This window comes from Epinephelus fuscoguttatus, linkage group LG18, assembly GCF_011397635.1.
Source record: "Epinephelus fuscoguttatus linkage group LG18, E.fuscoguttatus.final_Chr_v1".
Classification (NCBI taxonomy): Eukaryota; Metazoa; Chordata; class Actinopteri; order Perciformes; family Serranidae; genus Epinephelus; species Epinephelus fuscoguttatus.
In genome coordinates, this window is record NC_064769.1 from 25160546 (window position 1) to 25182075 (window position 21530).

General features: G+C 41.8%; 1 protein-coding gene across 1 annotated transcript in view; it reads left to right on the forward strand.

Annotated features, from left to right (window-relative positions):
* si:dkey-247m21.3 (5-hydroxytryptamine receptor 4) overlaps positions 1–21530 on the forward strand; it is a 50107-nt gene that overhangs the window by 6126 nt on the left and 22451 nt on the right. Inside the window, exon 2 of the mRNA XM_049559882.1 lies at positions 20931–21012. Within this exon, the coding sequence (XP_049415839.1) occupies positions 20990–21012 (23 nt within the window). The 5' untranslated portion in view covers positions 20931–20989. The remainder of the gene's footprint in view (positions 1–20930; positions 21013–21530) is intronic.

Genomic DNA, 21530 nt, shown 5'->3' on the forward strand with positions numbered 1-21530 from the left:
AAGTGGAGTTGTGAGAGAGTGAATGTACTCAAGTAACCCGCCCTGGCAAACGAAGATAAAACAGTGTATTAGTCAGAGAAAAAGTGATTTAAGGGGATCAGCCCTGAACCAGAAACAGTTAACTTCTTGTCCCCGCTATTACCTACTGTCCTGTCCTTATTAGACCACTCCCTGCGGACATTTAGGAGCGAGCCACCGCCTACAGGCTAATTTTAGGCCGTCTGTACCGGCGCCAACTCATTAGCCTGATTCCCAGGGCTAGCTGGGCCTTATTCATTATCAGTGTCACCTCAGCCAAAGCCACATATCCGTATGTACTTTTTGCCTTTTGGTTATCAGCAGAGATAAGCTATCGTGTGGGCATTAGTAAATTCAACACAGTGCTATCAACACTGATATAAGCTCTTTGTTTTGGTCCTGTTGCGGATACAGTACTTTTTCTTAAGGATAATTACGCAGTTTTTCTTCATGTTCGTGCCAGGCATCCAGACTTTTCTCTTCTTTAGTTATTTATTTGTGCATATAATGAAATAAAACAGAAAATATGTAGAATAGGTGGGGTATTGTAAAAGGAACACACCTAACATTGAAATTAAAGGCAGCTGTCTATGATTACCACTTTACCAACAGACATTAATATTTTTAGAATACAGGAAAACAGGAATTCAGGAAAATAATAGGAATGGAGGAAATAAAAACAACTATTATATTTACATATATTTACACTGCTTACATGCAATGTATCATGACTTATTTACACAGTAGGGTAGTGTACTCTTTCAAGAGAAATTGTTTAAGGTAAAAAAAAAATTAAAAAAAAAAAAAGAGGAGTGACTGTAAAGCTGCTCCATATAACTGGACCTCTGTGCTCAACAGATCTGGTGTGATAACAGTGGATCTGAGACCTAATTACTAGGAAACTGAAAGGAAATGGGGTGTGAAATGTTAAAAAATTGAAATACTAAAATGTCTATTCAAATTTTATTGATGCCAAATATGTTTATTGACTCCAGAGTTTGAAATAAAGGGGCAGTCTGAGCATTCCAGCTAGATTTAGTGACCATTATAAGCTGTTTTTGATAATAAAAAGATGCAATAGAGACTGGTTTTATATATGAAAGGATAAAACGTAGAGTGATATAGATCCAGAAAGTTTTTCCTTGACAAAATATGTCTTACTCCCCTTAAAATACATTATTTTTTGCAGCTTTCTCTTCTTCATGATTTGCCAATTCACAGTCAGCATCACTGAAGATATCAGAGCTCATTTAGGAAACCATTTGCAGCTGTTTATTTTTGTCCAATATGAAAAAACAACCGCTGACTGAGTCTAACTCCGCCCACTGACATACACACAGCTGCACTTTCACCTGAACAAACACCTAAGTAAATGAAACAAGTGTGCTAGGTGTAGAGGAGGAATGTTGGATTGTTACAGCAGTACTCTTGCAAGCCATAATGTTGTGTAATGTTTGTTTGTTTTTTGTTGTTGTTTTACTGGCACATGACAGTTATCTCTTTTATACTTAAAAAAGTAACACAAGGTAGTGCTGACAGTATTAGTATTGTAGTAGTATTGATTTGTAGAAGGCATGCACAGTACCAGCCTATTGAACAGGGATTCCCCTCTGTACTGATAAAAACACTGTGCACTTGTGTCGTCAACAAGTGAGTAGTAGGCCAGATGCCGGAAGACAATGTCGGCAATGTACATTCTGCCAGTAACGAATACCTTAAAACTTAAATTAAAAGCCTTGTCTCAATTAAACACTTAATCCCTTTTTAAACAGGAATTGTGCAAATTTGCAGGAAAGCCCAATCAGTCTTCTTTCAGCATTGGCAGTATAAAAACAAAATCGGGGACTGCGGCAAAATGCCGCCTGCCTACTTTTGTTCATACAGAATGTGCCTTTTTCAGGGCAATGGGGGGCGTGAGCAAGTAACAAAATGTGTAGCTCAGCGTGTGACGTAAACAGTGACGTGGGAGGGAAGCCGCGGCTGGTCAGTCCTTCGGCGATTCTCTCGTAAGTCGGCCCGTTCTTCACCGTCCCCGTCATCTGATGGTTAATGGTTTGCGAGGGCAAGGAGGGCAATGCGCAATTCCTTGTCTCCCCAGTTGCTCGTCTTCACAGTGTCTGTCAGGTTTGCGTTTCCATCTTGCTACTAGCTGCTTGCTAATTCCTGCTATCAGCTGTTTCCTGTTTATCCACCGCCAGTGGCTCGCACGTGCGGCGTCATCAACAGCTCCTCCCACAAGTCTTCAACAGCCACTCCCATTGCGGAGGGCTGCCTCGGTCTGTTTAAACTAAAAGGGTTCAGCCAATATGACTACCCTACAAGGTGGAAAATTGGGCACCTCGGATCAACTTGCCAATCCGGCTCTGTGTGTCTAAACGCTCGCACATTGCCGGCAAAACGGGCCAACATTTGCAGAAAATCAGGCAGTGTAAAAGGAGCTTTGTCTCTTCTACTAGCCCGGTGTGGCTACACATTGTGACAAATAAAGGCCTGTCTCCATTAGAGGCCTGGTCTGGTTGCCAAGCAGTTCATTTTTATAGAAGTTCTTTGGATGTGTAAAACCGAATTGTTGACTAACCACTTGAGCAAATGTTAGTTAGCTGTTAAGATCGCACCTATAAATTCATTCATCTTCTAACCGCTTCATCCTCTTGAGGGTCGCGGGGGGGCTGGAGCCTATCCCAGCTACATCGGGCGAGAGGCAGGGTACACCCTGGACAGGTCGCCAGACTATCGCAGGGCTGACACATAGAGACAGACAGCCATTCACACTCACATTCACACCTACGGACAATTTAGAGTCTCCAATTAACCTGCATGTCTTTGGACTGTGGGAGGAAGCCGGAGTGCCCGGAGAGAACCCACGCTGACACGGGGAGAACATGCAAACTCCACACAGAAGGGCTCCCACGCCCGGGATCGAACCGGCAACCCTCTTGCTGTGAGGCGAGAGTGCTAACCACCACACCACTGTGCCGCCCCGCACCTATAAATATAAATGTTTAAACCTTTGTCAATATGGAGATGCTACACATCGTTAGCTTGCTGCATTTCATTTTAGTAAAACCATGAGCACCAGAGAAGACAGTAAGTCATCAGTCATTTACTGGCATGATGAAAAAACAAGTGGTGACACCCTTCCTCTGAAGCTGCCATAAACTCAGAATATGTGTCAATTCCCTGATTAACAGCTAAGTTAGTTTATTTCATAAGTCCATAAGGGTCCACCAATCAAAAGAATCAAAAGAGTTTTTCATAAGATGACTTTGTCAGCTGGAGGTGGAGGGGATGGTGGATGGCGTGACACCTAGATGAGATGCCTGTCAAGCTGCAGACCACAGTTTGAGACCAAGAAAAAACAAAAATGGTTGTGTTTAAGTGACAAGGAGCAGTTTTACAAGCAGCTTTTCAGGCATCAATTGTGGAGGTTTTTGTTTGAGTCCTGTCCCTGTTTTTCCACCGCCTGTTTTTACCAAGACGTTGCTGTCTTTCTAGCCAGAATGATGCCACGAAAACTAAGTATTTTAAGCCAAAACATGATCTTTTTCCAACCATAACCATGTGTTTTTAATTCCTACCTAAACACAACATTTTTAGTTTCGTGTAACATATACATGGTTTGCAGGAATGCACAATGCCAACATTTTTTCTGCTGATTGCGCTGAGTTTCTATGACAGGCAGAAAGTGGAACCTTCGAATTTTTCTCTCCAGTTTCATTTACATTCTCTGACTTCCTCTTGTATGAGCAGTCTAGGATTACCAGTGGTCTGTAAATCCTGAAATGTATCAAAGCAGTGTGTGTGACAACATCACACATAACAATGAACAAACACAAAGCTCAGTTCCAGTTATCCAAAGCAGATACTATCAGCTGTCACTGTACGCAGAAGTGAAACCTAAACTTTGGCTGCTGGAGCTGTTGGTATGTTTACCTCTTCTTGCAGCTGGAGTTACATTTCAGGCTGGTGTTGGAGATCACTGAATCACTGTTGAACTTCTAATTCTGCTGCAAGTTATTTCATGAAGGAAGCGGGTAGATGGAAAACAGGGTAGGATTTCTTTTCGAGGGGAACAAGGAAGATGTTTCCTCTATTTTTTTGGCGACTACATGAGTTGAGTGAGGTTGTTTATTCGGTGAGATGAGGTGATGTCACTCAGACATGTTCATCTCTTCTTGAGTCAACTTTTCAATTAAATGCTATCAATATTAAAAAAGAATCTGCGCATTAAGCCTCATATTTGTTGTAAAGGTGGCCATGCAAAGCCTCAAGTTAACCATTACACATCTGAGGATGAACTAATGACGACAGACTGACAATAACAGTTTTATTATTTGTGTTGTTTGGTTTGGCGTTAAATCTTTATAGGGAGAAGCTTTTTGTTGTTTTCCCCTTTTACTGGTTGGGATATAATTGCTTCCTTGAAGATATTTTAAGCATGATTTCCCAGCAGCACATACATGGAAGGAAAGGAGATATTGATGTGGACAGTGGTGCTATGAGAAAGTGGAAAACTGATCAGTCCTAACTAAACCTACTGGGAGGCACAGAGTGGGTGATGGTCGCGGGTAGTGGCTTTATTTCCACAGCCTGCCTGTCTTTCGCATTTGCGCACATGTAACTTTGTGTGTGTGCTGCCTTCCATGCACATGTTTGCGTGCTACTCACTTTATTCTGCAGTCATTCTCCGTTTACCCCCTCCATCCAGCGAGCTGGCACCCTTATTGTGATGAGCCTGGTGTGCTCAATTACCCGCTCACAGCCCATTACCCTCACCCACACAGCTTTATTCAGAGGACACGCTCCAGACGCACAGAGTTGCATCTTGCTCCAGCCATGCGTGCAGCAGGATAGCTGTGATTTAGTGCACCCCTGTGAGTGCATGGAAAAGTCAGCGCCTCTTCAAACTGAGGATAAATGAAGGGGTTTTTGAATATTCAGTAATTGTGGGTGACATTATTCATTTGTGTTTGCTCAACCTTGCTGGAGCAGCAGATTCATTTTGCCGCACAGCAGGTGTACGGATGATTTCTGGGTGTAAAATGTTGACTTGTTGCGCTTTCAGAATGCTGTTGGTTGTTTATTTGGATTCCCTTTGGTTGTTACCTTGGCAACAACTTGTCTTCCTGGAGTCCATATGAAGAAAGTACAGTATAATCAGATGTAATCATGTCCACGCACACAGGAAAAAAGATTGTAGGTGATGGAAAATAATTTCTGCATCTCAAAATTTGAAGTAGTTTTGCTTCAGTGCTTTAAATTTAACAAGATTATAATTAATCAAGGAATGAGTCAGTTTTAATATCCTCAGTTATTTGTGGTATTAGTCTTCAAGGAGCCAGCATTTGGAGTTTTCTCACAGGCGACTGAAATTCATGACTGAGCTTCAAGTAAACACTTTTTGAAACTGAGTTTTTAATGGCTTTAGATAACTAGGGGAAACTGGATGTTCCCAAAAATCAATCTTTATTTTATCTGCCAAATATGGCCTTTAAACTGGAAAAAAATGTCTCCAGTTGCTGCCTGGTTATTCAGCTGCTTGTTGCACACACTGGTAGTTTATACAAACCCACCAGATTAACCATCCTGTTTGCACATCACATGCTGCATCTACTGAGCTTATGTGGACTCAAAAAGACCCGAAGTCAGCAAGTGGAGCAGAACTTGTCACGTTTCTCATCTCCAGTCTTTTCCCCCCTCTACATTAGACCCTGGGTTGAGATAATGAGTTGATTCTCAGCAGACTTTGTCCAACATGATCTGTCATTACAGCAACTATTCCAGGCTGATGGCTCAGAGGGTTGTGGGGTCAAGGTTCGCTTCTGTCACTGCAGAAATGTCCCCTTGTCCTGCACCTATAGATAAAGTCACTCTGGTATCACTTTTCTGAGAAAAAAAACAATTATCTGATTCATAGATGTGACCCCCGATGACCATTCATTCATTTACCATAACGGCTTATCTTGTTAGGGGTCGCAGGGGGCTGGAGCCTATCCCAGCTGACATTGGGTGAGAGGCAGGGTACACCCTGGACAGGTCACCAGACTATCACAGGGCTGACACATAGAGACAGACAACCATTCACGCTCACATTCACACCTACGGACAATTTAGAGTTATCAATTAACCTGCATGTCTTTGGACTGTGGGAGGAAGCCGGAGTAGCCAGAGAAAACCCACACTGACACGGGGATTCCGGGGTTCAAACCCCCCAGTCCAGGTTCAAATCAGGAACCCTCTTCCTGTAAGGCGACAATACTAACCACTGCGCCACAATACTGCCTAATGCACATTAGTACATTAATTATTTGCCATGATTTACGCTGAATTTGTGAATAAAAACGTTTTTTCTCGCATGCTTCTGATGCTGTATAATTCAAGTCTCATTTATCCAGTCATATGATCAGTGTTTCCCAAACAAACTTCCCAAACATATCAATGCTCTCCTCAAAGCCAGACTCCATTGACAAAAGTTGTAATTTTACCTCACTGAACACAGGAGCTGCTGATCTACCAATGCCTTGATCGATAGTTTGTTTGTGTTACTGTGTGACCTTGGTGGGTCAAAGGGTTCGTTTGGATTCCCTGAAGTCACACAATACCACAAACAAACTAACCGATCGAGGCAGTGGTAGACAAGCAGCTCCTGTGTTCAGTGAGGTAAAATGACAGTTTTTCTCAATGGAATCTGGCTTTGAAGTGAGCATAGACAACTACCACTTTCCCTCCGTTCCCCGGCAGAAAGGGCTGTCAGTTTGGGAAATACTGAGCATACGACTGGATAAATAAGACTTGGATTATACTGCATAATTTGATATGATTTTGCTGTTGCTAAATGTGGACCACTTTCACTTAAATTCATCAAGAATTTAGTCTGTTTTTGGATTCTTCGTTCAATAGAGACATGCAAGAAAAGTTTACTTCATGAATTCTATATTAATATTAAGGGGAGCAACTGATACAGAAATGGTGATTTGGAGGGTGAAATATTCTGTATGTTGAAGAAGAACTTGGCCGTACAGTAAGGCATCACTTACTAACTCAAACGTGGTTTGTAGCATGAGCAGTGTTAGCCACACAGACAGAATCCAAAGCAAGCGAACCTTCATTTGATTGACAGGTGATCCCTGGGTACCGCAGAGAAGAAAACACAGCAACATTAACAAGTGCTGAGCAACAAAGATGAAGATTACCACTTTAAATTGCTTTTCCACAGAGGCTTTTAGTGACACTCAGTATGCTCTAAACGCTCTTTCCACCACAGATGTAAGATGTAATGTGTGTTGGTTGCAGTTGAGAGTTTAGTGTTACATGGCTGTACTGAAGAGGCCTTTCCAACTCAACCGGAGAAAAGAGTTTGTGTGTTGGTGTGCTGGCTGCTGCTGGCTGCTGCTGGTGGTGGTGGGAAGTTATTTCATGGTTTTGAACTGGTGTCCCAAACCAATTGGTTCTTGAGCAAAGTCATTTTGTGATTTGTCCAGTTCCTGTGTTTCCTGATGCTGCTTTCACTTAACATAATATTGTTGAATTTAAACTCCTTGGCTGTGTGTGTGTGTGTGTGTGTGTGTGTGTGTGTGTGTGTGTGTGTGACTGTGTGAGGGAGACCGGATGGTGTTTTTTGCTACTGGCTGATCATTTCTGATTTAAACTGACAGGAGCTCTGCTTTTTGTTTTGTACTCTTTAAGTTGTCCTTGTTTCTAATGCAATATGACTTAAATATCTAGTTTATAAACTCTGAAGATCAGATCCTGTTTTCACTGAAGTGAAGAAGAGTAGAGGTGGTGTTATTTATAGTGAAGTTGTAGTCCTGGTCAATTTGGTGACACCTGTGATTCTCACAGTCGGGGACCAGCTGGAAGCAACCTGATAGGCTAAATGTAAACTCGTGCAGGGTGTGTGTATGGCTCTTTAAAGACAAACATAACCCTTAATCACACACACACTGGACTCCTAGTGCATTTGGAGAAACAAGCTTGGCGTTCAGCGTTGTTTGCAGGTCTTAACATATGAGTAAACAACACCTCCATCAGTGAGTCCTAATCATGCCACCCTTTGGCAAATGTTTAAAGACACACTCCAAAATTATTGCTAGACCTAAAAGAAAAAGAGCAAGTGCCATCATTACGTGTGAGGTTCATTGTAGAAGAGAATGGGAGACCACTTTGTACTCTCACAATAGTAGCACAGTAGACAGAACATGAGTGTCAAGCATGCATTAGACAGGAGGTCATGCAGGAATCACCAAATGAAGCAGGTGCTTTCACACCTGCCCTGTTTGGTTCACTTCAATCGAACTCAAGTTCATTTGCCCCATTAGTGCGGTTTGTTTGGGCAGGTGTGAACACAGCAGTCACACTCAGGTGTGCACCAAAATGACCAGACTGAGACCTTCATGAAGAGGTGGCGGTTACAAACGAACTCTGGTGCGGTTCGTTTGTGGTGAGAACGTGTTCCGACCTCAATCTGAACCAACTGCAGTCACATGACACATTGTTTGGGTTAAACATGAGCATGTTACAGTCCTGGAGGATTATTAATGTGCACCTCCTCCTGTACTGCCTTAATATGCGCATTCAGCACATCCAATGCATCAAAACATTGTTTTCTAGTTGGAGCCGTGCCTCATTTTCAAACTGTATGGTTTGACTAAAATGAACAATGACAGCAATATAGTCCACGATGAGCAGCGCTAAAGTCAACCTGCGTAGTTGTCCCTCCATTGTGACATTAGAAAGTGTCACATTTATCTTGCAAGTGTACTCTTCTTCAACGTTTGCTTTACTTTCTGGATTTTTCCCACATGGAAATTCTGACCAATCAAGAGCAGCTTTCTCGCACAAGGCATTTGATCTGGTCTGCTTGTAAATAGAGTGCCGAAGTCACGCCCCTTCCGGTAGAGCTTATGGGACCTTAGATCGGAAAAAATATGAATGGCAGTGAATGGGGAGAGCAATATTATCTTTTGTTCCCGTTTGAGTTGCGACGTGAAATCTAAATATGTTGTTCATGAATTTAAAACATAAATTGTAAGCTCAAAAAAGTCATACTTTGTGGTTAAACTGTAGAGATACAAGCTTTTTAATTAGAAAGACTCAAGAGTACACATGAGGAGGTCACGTATGTGCTGCTTCCTGCAGCTTGGCCTGAAATTCCACTGTTTTATGATTAATCGATTTATGATTGAAGATGTCTGTGTGTTTTGTGTCAGGTTGCAGTCACTCCAAGCTGCAGGAAGCGAGCGAAAGCTATGATGTCATATACACGACCGCCTCCTGTGTAGTTTTTCTAATTACGTTTTTTTCAAAAGCTTATCTCTCTACAGTTTTACCACAAAGTATGACTTTCTTGACCTTAACATTTATGTTTTAAATTCATTAACGACATATTTGGATTTCATGTCACAACTCAAACGGGACCAAAAGATAATATTTCTCTCCTCATTCACTGCCATTCATATTTTTTCCGATCTAAGGTCCCATGAGCTTCACCGGAAGGGGTGTGACTTCGGCACCCTATGCTGCCATGAGAACACGAACCAACTCTAGGCAATTATGCAACTTTGTAACAAAATTAGTCTCTGATTCAGACCAAAGCAAGACAAATCTAGGTCTGAAAGCACCCTTAATACTTAACTTTTCGTTTTTAAAGAAGAGGCTAAATCTTCGAAAACACTTGGGGACTTTAGTCTTTACAAAGCATTACTGAAACAAAAGTAATAAGTGATTTTTAGGGTTTATTTTCAGTGAAGCATTAATACAGTATACATTTGGTTCTCTTGTGAGTATAACAGCACCAGGATGGTGAATTTGGTCTTGATTAAAAAAACAAAAACTACTGTCCCATGTTCATGGTAATGAAGGGACCAGGGATGTCACAAGATCCAAATCGATGTCAAAATTCTGAAAACATGACAGTACCCTCCAGTACAGTATGTACCAGGGATGCAATTCTGCCTGACCTAACAGGGCAGCATATAAACCGACAAGGGTTCTAGCCTGCCATTAAATGCCAAAGGAAGAAGAAGAAGAATGGCTACCAGCATGGAACAACATCATGTCAAAAAGAACAACTCGTCGAAAAGAAAAACATTTGTTTTTCCTGAGGCCGGTGTATTTTGTTAATTCTTTGCAATATTACCACCGTGTATTTACTTTCTGCTACAAACACCAGCTGTGTGAAGAGGCACTGAGTGTCCATTCTGCACTGAGTGCTGCACGTTTGGCATCTCTTCTGGCTGCTGAAAGTTAAAAAATATTCATCTGTGGGGAAGATGCTGTGCTCGACACTGTCTCTTTTTAGCCTGCCATCCAAACACAGTGAAGGAGGGTTGGACAAATAGCCTACCACAAAGACCAACCGTCACATCTTACATGGAAAATCGTGCTTTATACAGTGATAAACAACAAAAATAGAGGAGAAATATAATAATATACTGTAGACTATATATTAAAATATGCTTCCCAACTAAAAAAAAATTTAATTAACTCACATGGACTAGTGCTTTGCGTTTGAGGCAGATCATCAGGAATTAATAATAACACGGGCTACACAGGCAAGTAGGATCAATTTATATGGTGGTGATGTCCTTTCCTGGGATTTTTGGTGACATTTTATATTGTACTTACCTTTGAATCCTTCCCCTCTAATGTAAATGAACACTGGTCAGCAGCCACTTAAAGACAACACACACACTTTACAGCACAGCTTCATGTGAGAGCATCTGCCCCGGCCGTAGTTTGTTTAATAAGCCAGCTGTCCTTACTCAAACATTTAAAAAATTACAGGAGGAGAGTCTGTAGAGCACGATACCTCTCAGTCTCCTTGGCAACGGGACCAGAGACTCCTCCTCCACATACAAACAAAAAAAATGTGTATATGAGCACACACACACGCTCACACACACATGGTTCAGCCCTCTCACAATCTGAGGTGTGAGATTATGTGAGAAGTATTTATCTCCCACCTGATGAGAACACGAGCAGCTGAAGAGTTCAAGAGCATTTAATTGGCTGAATTTGTTGTGTTAACAGTGATACAATGGTCACAACACAAATTAATATCATTTCCAACTTTTAGACTTTTGTTACATCACGAATGATCTCAGCACACACTTGTTTTCCCACTGAATACTCAAATCCTGATGTAAATTTAAAATAGCTTTATCAAATGATTACAAGTATTCCAGTATCTAGATGGTAGCAAAGAAATAAATGTACTGTAGTATCTTACGGACATCTCAGTGCTCAGTGTCCAGAAAGCTGGACGCTGATGCTGTATATAAAACAGGCCTGAGCTGCTGTCATCGACTGCCAACAGAAGTAGAGTGATGTGGTAGCTGTTGAAGGCGAGGCTAATCTGATTATGATAGCATCAGGAGAAAACTATATCTTTCCAGGAATGTCTTTGACACGAACACAAACTTTGTCTTCATTCAAGTCGAGTCGGGTTTTCAGACATGCATCAGGTCGGCGGGTTGTGCAGCCGAGACGATCGGGAAGTCTCCCAGATGGCGAGTGAGCGTCTTCCAATTACAGCTTGCATCAGATGAGTCAGTCACTCCTCCTACATCGTCTGTCTGCCTGTTTGTTTTTGTTTATCTATCTATCTATCTGTCTATCTATCTATCTATCTATCTATCTATCTATCTATCTATAGCAGCACTATCCATCACAAACTGATGCTGTGTCTCAATTCAGATACTTCCCCTGTCATGCTTCCAAGTAGTACACCTGGTACAGTATGTACTTACTTGCATAGTGCATGAATTCAACAGGGTAGTATTGTCATGAATTAAATATGGCTGCTACACTGTTACAAGAAATGACAGTCACAAAATATGACTGCATCTACCTCTTCTTCTTCTCTTGTGATTGCGATTGTCCCCGCCAAAATATCTGCTAGCTTGCACGAATGTTTACTGGAGCAACCACAACTGCTGCGACTTCCTCTGGTATAATTTTCACAAATTTGGTGGTACCTCCCCTTCTGCTAGGTAGCCAAGATTGTAACCATTGAGGGTAAGAAGTGTCCAGCGTTCCACACCCAACTTTATGACAGTAAAGTTATGGATAAACTATCCAGGTACTTACAGTGCACTGCATTTTGCCATATTTCACAGCGTAATGTGCTTATGCACTCAAAATAGCAAGTGCAAGTACAGAAGAAAGCACCAATCTGTATGTCAGCCTTTCTCTTGGGTGCTAATGTAAATCTGTCAGCAAGTGCCATCATTAAGTGTGAGATTCTTTGTAGAAGAGACAGAGAGACCACTTTGTACTCTCACAATAGTAGCACAGTAGACAAAACACGAGTGTCATGCATGCATTAGTCAGGAAGTCATGTAGGAATCACCAAATGAAGCCAACATGTACAGATTCTAATGGTACTTTCACACCTGTTTGTTTGCCCCCTAAGTGCGGTCATTTTGGCAGGTGTGAACACAACAATCACACTCAAGCGCACACCAAAATGACCAGACAGAGACCTTCTTGAAGAGGTGGTCTCGGTCCGGTTACAAAAGAACTCTGGTGCAGTTTGTTTGTGGTGCGAACGTGTTCCGACCTTGACCCGAACCAACTGCAGTCACATGACACATTAGCCCTTTTTAAACAGGAACTGTGCAAATTTGCAGGAAAGTCCAATCAGTCTTCTTTCAGCATTGGCGGTATAAAAACAAAATAGGGGAGTGCAGGAAAATGCCGTCTACCTACTTTTGTTTGTACAGAATGCACCTTTTTCGGGGCAATGGGGGGCGTGAGCAAGTAACAAAACGTGTAGCTCAGCATGTGACGTAAACAGTGACATGGGAGGGAAGCCGCGGCTAGTCAGTCCTTCGGTGATTCTCTTGTAAGTCGGCCCGTCCTTCACCGTCCCCGTCATCTGACGGTTAGTGGCCTCTTCGCTTGCGAGGGCAAGAAGGGTGCGCAGTTCCTTGTCTCCCCAGTTGCTCGTCTTTACAGTGTCTTTCAGGTTTGCATTTCCCTCTTGCTACTAGCTGCTCGCTAATTCCTGCTATCAGCTGTTTCCTGTTTATCCACTGCCAGTGGCTCGCAAGTGCGGCGTCATCAACAGCACCTCCCACAAGTCATCAACAGCCCCTCCAGTGGCGGAAGGGCGCCTAGTTCTTTTTAAACCAAAAAGGTTCCGCCAATATGTCTACCCTAGATCAGCAGGTTGGTACACAACTTTAGTCCACAGCAGGTCAAAGTTAGCATTTATTCAGTGAAATATTTCAACACTAGTTTGATGGATCAGCACTACATTTTGCATGGACATTCATGGAGCCCATCATGAATCCTTATGACTTCGATGCCTACCGACTCTTCCTTTTGTGCCACTATGAGGTTCAGACTTGTGGTTTTAGGTAAAATATCTCAACAAGAATTGGAATTGAATTTTGATTTGCCCAATACTTTGTTTCCATACCCTACAAAACTGATGTTCCTATCAGCCTCATCTTAGTCTCTATATACAGACTCTACATTCGGTGTAGAGTCTATAGGCAAACCCCGGAGATCTTGCCTCCGGAACAAGAGCAGAAGAGCCCTGGTTTCCCATTGTAGGCTGTTTATAATCCGCGTGATATTGACTAATCACCTTTGAGCCGGCTGCAGTTGTTGCCAGGTTAAACAGTCCGTGCGGTGAACTAACGAGGCGGAACATAATTGGCGTCACTGCAAACTCTGAATCCATCGCAATGGTTCAGCATATTTACTTATGTATAAACGGAAGTCGGAAATGGAAATTCGCCTCCTCCGCCCAAATCAAACCGGAATGCCAAAAAATCGGGGTCTGCCCCCAGAGGCTGTATCGCTGTCTGTTGAAAGTCAGACGCCGAATACAGCTGATGGGTTCCGAGAATGGCCTCAGCTGTACTTTGTGTTCAGTGCTAATTTGCAAATGCTAGCATGCTAACACGCAAAACTTAGAGGATGACAGTAGTAAACATTACACCTGATAAACATCAGCATGTTAGCATTGTCATTGTGAACATGTTAGGACGGACGTCACCATTTAGCTTAAAGCGCCCCTGTGCCCAGGGTAGCTGCTAGTATGGCTGTAAACTGATGAGGCCCTATTTAAACAGTCTTTAGTGTATGGTCTAAAGCAGTAGTTCCAGTGGGTCCCAGGAATGTGTCACAGTGTGACACTTTATTTTGAAATATAGTTAATTTTCAGTACCAAGCTTTTGTTCTGAAGTGCTGTTTCCTGAGTCAGTGACTAACAAACAGCTACTTCACAGAGATAACAAACTAGTGCAACAAGATGGCCAAACACAAGTATGACATTGCATGTATTACACTGTGTGGACCTTGAACTAATAACAAAGGAGAAATCTGGACCCCACGGCTGGACCAGTTGGAAACCACCAGTCTGAAGTGCATGGTGCATGTGCATTTAGGGTGTGTCCAGCTTCACTTTGCTTGTTAAACGGTGCATAGTCTGAGCACAAAGTCAGACACAAAGGGCAAAGGAGTTGTCCCATTAATCATAGGTGTGTATTGGGCAAAACATAAATTCAACCAATCAGAGTCCCTTTAAAAGTGAAGTACGCCTGCACTAACCACACTGCTGTTTACATGGCAGATTTGACAAATTGTAGAAGTGAGTGGTTTTCTGCTGTGAGTAATCCAGTAAGAGCAGTGATGTCACTGTAGCAAATATAGAGGGACATTTAAGTAGCAAATCTAAAAACTGTAGTTATGAACTTGAAAGAGGAAACAGAACTTAACTTTTCGCTTCTGAAATAATTAGTGAAGTTACGTTCCTCCTCAGCGCAGCATCTCTCTTAGTGGGGAGTTGCACAGCAGCTCTGCAGCTCTGCTCTGCTCTCTGCTACGTTCACATTTTAGAGAATATGATTGATATTTTGCTCATTAATGATCCGCAACCCATCCCTAAATAATGGGGCCTTGAAAAAAGCAGGAAAATACTCTGCCATTCTGACTTTAGACCAGGTGTTTGTTGGTCATATTGTTTCTGCTGCCTTTAAATCAGCAATACGCCAACAATGCATCTGACCACGCCTCTGTTTAGAGCATACACGCCCAATGACTATAATCAAAACTCTGTAAATATGTTCTACTATACAGTATTTGGAGTATTTTGATTAGTCGATAATGATGACAGTGAGGGTGATAATAAAAAATAATAAAATCATAAGAAACTTCTTTCAAAAAATAATAATGACAATGATAATAACTGTGGGTGATACAGCACATTAAAAATAGAAAGAAGCAACCCAGTCTCTCCCTGCTGCCTGCTCTCCAGAGTTCATTCTGTTCTGTTTCGAGTCCGTGTCAGTCAGATGTGAAATGGACACGGTGAGCTGTGAAAACACGCCTCCCTGGACACACATCACACAGGAGAGCCGCAGAAATCTGTCAGAGGTGCAGCTCCTCTCCCTCCTCCTTACTCATTCTTTCTTTCGCTCTTCTTCTTCTCCTATCGTTGAAATTCAGATTGAGCAAATATTTTCTCATTCCTTACATTCCAATGTGTGAGTGAGCAACGGGTACGTCGGTGGGTAGTGTTAGTTTTGTTATCCAGCGATGATTTCTGTGTGCCAGTGTGTGCGGGAGAATAATGTGGAGCGTTGAAGTGAACAATCAGTCATTTTTCAGTGTTTTATTAAAAACTGGGTGTTGTAATGAGAATGTAAAGCTGAACACCGTCCAATCTGTGCACCATTGTTGAGCCAGATAATTCCTGCAGCAACTTGACATTTAATCACGTTTACTGTGTGTATAATCAGTGTTTTTGTGTCCTAATGTGGATGTGGGTACAGGGGTCAGGTGCCCAAGGGATCAGGGACCCCCAAAGGTCTTATTGTGCTTTAAATTAGGTGCTTGTTTTTTCTGTTGCATGGGTGAGTTATGAGACAATGGGCCCCTGAGCACAGATACACAAAAGGCCCCAGCATCTCACCTTTGTGGTGGTTTTGCCCTTTTTTTTTTTTTTTTTTTAAAGTTATTCATTATTTTGTGTCATCATGCATTTTTTTGTGGTTTTGTGTCTCTTTGTGGTAGTTTTGTAAGTGATTAATTTACTTTGTGTTGGTCATTTGTGAGTTTCTTCTGGTCTGTACGTGTTAATTCAAGTGACATTTCGCAGGTGAAGGTCAAGAGGGGACAATGAAATTTTGGGCCTCTGGCCTTGTGCCCAGAGAGCCAGTTCTGCAATTCGTCCATGGTCTATTGGCCAGGTGAGTGGAGGTGTGAAAGTAAGCAGGATTTTAGCAAAAAGCTGTACACATGCTGCGTCTTTAACCACCTGGAAACCACGAGGTTGGGCGCTGGGTGCTACTTTTGTGCCTTTTTTTGTGCCAGCTCAGCTTGCATTTTAGTGCACCTGCCATTTGTCTACATTAAATACAGTGAATTCAAGGGCGCCAAAATGCAGCATGTGTACGGCTCCCTACTTTCTCAAGTGTCTTTGTTCATTGTTTCCCATCCCTCTTTATAATGTAGGTCTTTCAGGGTAGGTAAAAACACTTACGTCGGCCTTTAGACAAGTATTATAGCCTCCGAATCCGAGATAACACCTGACTAAGCACTGTGAAACAGAAGTATGGAAACAGCATACTAGTTCCAACAAATTTAAGATTTGAGATTTATATTTGAGTCAGTATTTCTCTTACGCAACACTGAACAACTATTTCTGGAGCTGCTCTCCTCCTGGCAAGTGGTCAGTTCAACGTCTGCCTAGTTAGCACGAGATAATGCGGAAATTATGGATAATATGTGGAAAAATGAAATTGAAATGATGCAAGGGCAGTTCACAGATATCTATGGATGTAATAATGTGCTTGAAATAAATATTTTGCTGAATTTAGATCATCAGGACTACTGGCAGTATGTGAGAAATGAACTGATGGCTATGCAAGCACAGCTTCTGTCTGGATAATATTGATTTATTTTGAATTTCTATGTTGTTATGTCTTAAAACAAAAAATCAGACCAAAAAAAACAAACATATATCCAAATCTCAAAATTGAAAACAGAATACCTATCCAGCTCTTGAATTTGTTTGAAGCATACAAACCCTTACATCAGTACAAATGTGTTTATTTGAATGGATTTCCATAACCCAAAATGTATTAAATGTTTTCATACAAGAAGCAGTGATTCTGGAACTACAGATGTTCAGGGTTAGTCTTTTTATTTTCTATTTTTCGATAGATCTTGTCAGGCCCCTTGGAGTGCTGACGCTGCATGTTTCAAACTTTCTAATGACATTTATCTTTCTGTTTCAACTCCTCTGCTTGTTTGCTAACTAGTTCTCACAAACTCTCAACAGTAGCATGTGGCGTTCAGGTTTAAAACTGACTCAGGTTTGTGGGTGGCGTGTCCTGTACAGTTGGCCTGTTGTAGGTGGAAGCTTAGTGGTTATTATGAAAATTAAAGATACGAAATGATTAGCGTCACACCAAATTGTAATCCAGTTGCTTTATTTTTGTCTCCTAAAACACAAGTATGTGGATATTTTGTTGCTCTATTTACCAAAGAGTTTTCAGATCAGTTGAAGTACTTAATCTTTCCATGTAAGCCCAGGTTTTGTATTTAGAAAATTATAAAAAGTCTCTGTGAAAGTACCGTACTGTCTTACCGGCCGATGTAAGTAAAAATGGTATGTGTGCTCTTCAGCCAAGAAACAATGAGGCTCTGGTGTCATCTGCCTGGGCTGTGTTATCACTCTGCCCTCCTCAAGGAAGTGGAGCCGTTGATAGAAAACACTCTTATCATCTCTGTCTTGGTTTCAATTTCAGCTTAATTTCACAAGCCAGTGAATGTTCTGTATATGTCTAGAACACAAACAGGACAAGTCAGAACTGGAAAAGGTGTTGATTAGGTCAGGGCCTCTCAGCGTTTTTGTCTCTGGGGACCAGCGAATAAATCACTGTTATTCTGAACTGAGATAAGCCGAAGTTTTCTATATCAAGACTGATGGATGCTGTAAGAACATGAACAGGATCAAAAAAAAGTGTCAAGATGAAATACGTAAGTTTAGATCAACGCACACTGAGCCAACACCGCACCATCACCAGGTGACAGAACTGAGAATGACTGGACAAGATGACCCGCAGACGTGATAAACTGTAATCAGTGATCTGCCTGCGGGAAGTGAGAGTTGTTGACAGGATCACCGGCTGTCACAGTCTGTCGGATGATATTGACCCTCCAGTGTGATAAGGGTAGACAGCTGTCATAAAAAGCCTGAGATGCAGCAGATGTTGTAATAGGTGCTTGTAATGGGTGATAAGGCATCCACAACGGTACCGATGAAAGGTTCTCTGAAGAACAGATACTCACTGTAAAATGACTCAGAGCACCTTTTTAACCTTTTTTTTTTAATCATTTCCTCTCACACTGGTTGATAAAATGTTCTCAGTTATCGTAAATATAGAGATCAACTGTCTTGCCATGGTGTAATGCATTTCTGTATCTATGTTGTATCAGTATTTAGCCATTCTAGCAGCAACTGTACTATTACATGGATTACTACTGACAGAAATTCAAGATTTCTAGTGGATAAATTACATAGACCGTGTAAAAGAAGTAGACACAGCCACCATGATGTTACCCTTTGGTCTGTAGACCGATATTTTGAAGCCTTGAGTTGACATTTTGGTTTTTTTGGAACCAGACCTGACCATATTTATAGCAACTTATCAATCACAAGGTCGTCATGCCCTCAAGCATACCCTGTTTTATTGCCAACTTTACTCTGAATGCGACCATAATTCACAAAATTAACATTGTTTTTAATTGAATAAGACTTGAAACAAGTGTTTGAGACCAAATAATTTAGGAAAATGTTTACTGAGGGAATAAATCAAGTGAGAAGTAGAGTAATTTTCTATATTGAACGTCTTTTTGCAACAATAGGAGTTGCCCTCTGCTGGCCATTAGAAAGAATGCAGAATCAGGGCACTTCCACATTGGCTTTATGTTTCAGACCTGGAAATAACCCCTTGGACGGCACAGTGTTGCAGTGGTTAGCATTGTCGACTCACAGCAAGAGGGTTCCTGGTTTGAACCCAGGGTGGGGATGTTGAACCACGACGTGGGGGAGGTCTTCTGTGAGGAGTTTGTGTGTGGGTTTTCTCTGGGTACTCCAGCTTCCTCCCACAGTCCAAAGACATGCAGGCTAGGTTAATTGCCCGTAGGTGTGATCGTGAGTGCTTGTCTATCTCTGTGTGTTAGCCCTGTGATAGTCTGGTGACCTGTCCAGGATGTACCCCTCCTCTCGCCCAATGACAGCTGGGATAGGCTCCAGCCCCCCTCAACCCCCAACAGGGTGAGTGGTTACAGAAAATGAATAAACTGACAGCTATTTTGATGCAGGGCGTTGGTGGTTAGGTGTAGGCAACAAAACTGCTTGGTCAGGGTTAGGAAAAGATGGTGGTTGACATAAGTGTCATCACTGGATTCACATGGTTAACCGCTAACGTGACACTCAAGTGACTTATAACTGACTAACAACTCGTGACAAATTAGCTTAACGCTGCCTTTAGTTTCCGGTGGGACACACACCCTGCTCTCCTGGGTCGAAGTCCTGTACTTGCTGGACCCATCCAACTACCCTAAACAGACTTTGTCGCTCTTCATACTATGTCTATTGTTCTGAATGTCTTATAATGATGCAAAAGGGTTTACATTGGAGTTAATTGGAAGCCCAGTGCATCTTATACAGTTGCTAAAGTGTGTCCATATCTAATGCTTAGTATCAGTGACCAAGCTCTGTTTTGTTGTCACCCTGGGAGAGAAGCTGACAAAAATAACGTTTGCAGCATAAAGTTTGGGCTGAATGCAGTCATACCCCTGTATTACCTAAGCAGTAATATCTTCTTAATATCTCTATTTTCAAAACTGATATCAAGACACAATGGAGGATTAAATATTGATAACTAAACTTGTTGTCGAAATAAATCATTTGTTGTATTTTAAGATAGATGTCGGGGGGTTCCCCATTCAGTTTCATATTTTAAGGACCTTTTTCTAGAGCCAACCATTAGAGAAACCACATCTTTGTAGCTATATAGTGTAAATAGATAAAACAGCAGTCATGTTGCACAGAGTAAAACAGGTGGTGACAACATCATAATTGCTGGAGAGAGGTTAAAATTCTAAAAACATTCATGTTCATCTTTGTAAGCCATGTAACACTGGAGAAAAAGCACAGGGGTTAAAAAGACTTGCTCTTATAGTGTTCATTTCAGGAGCAACTGCTGATGTTCTTGGACTTAATTGTTGAGGTGCAAAAATAAAAGTCGCTATATACTGATCGGAATCTGAAGTTATTGATTTGACCGAAGAAAGAAAGAAAGTCAAACAGGGTCCTTGTGGACAATGACTTAGAGTCAATGCTTTAACCTCCCTCATCTGTACATAAACAGAGTGTCCTCTCGTTACCTCAGGCTGTTGTTAGTAAAATCAATATGTTTGCTTTATTCACCAGGTTAGATAAGGGCAGCAGGGTCAGACACACTGTCCTTCATCAGGGAGGACCAGGACCGGCTGAATCTTTACTAGCCCCAGAGGAGCTGTTCAGGAGCTGATATCTGACCTTTTGAACTCCACTGACAGGGGAGGAAGAAAGGAAAATTTCCCTTGTGGTACTCACCAAAGCATGGTATTATTGTTGCATTACAAAGACAAACCAACATGCTGATGGAATCTGGCAGAGACAGCTGCTGCCCGTTGCTGCCTGTTTGTCTTCTAAATATCACACACTTTCAAGCCATGATCCTGTTCCTTATTTGAGGAACAAATATCACATTTTTGACAAGATGGACAAACAGAGAGAAATCCAGCCCGTCTGTACACGAGAGCTCGCTACTATTTTCAGAAAAATGCAGACAAATACATCATGAGTGTGTGTGTATGTGTGTGTATGTGTATGTGAACAGGGCCAGAGCATGGGGTGATGAGGACAATCCTCTGCTGACCTCGATGCAGATGACCAGTGATGGCCACAACATCACCTCAACAGTAAGTCATGATTCCAGACTCTGTTACATTTATTTAAAAAACAAAAAGCAGTGGGTCCATGTGCGTTCTTGTGCACGTTTCTCAAATGGAAACTCCCACTCAGTCGTTAGCAGACAGCAGTGACGTAGGTCTCAGCACTGATGCCCTGCCTCACTCCCCACACACACACCAGTGTAAGATGGGAGAGTGAGTAAAGTGTTAGCTTGGAAGATTTGAGCTTGGAGGTGGAAGATGGTGCTGTCTTATTATTAAAAATTAAATTAAATCTTTGTTAAACCTGGAGAAGACACGCTGAGATTCAATATAATCAATATAATACTGCGCTTGTGTTGTATAAATACATTTATAATTCTGCAGTCAGTGTATTACCTACAGTAGATGGCGGTTAGCACACTCCAAGTTTGAAGAAGCAGACAGGAGTACTGGAGCACAGAAGCTAAGTAATGTACTGCTTCGGATGCCACATGCTAGCTTAGTCCTAAAAGTCTTACAGTTACACAAACATGTCAGGGACAGTG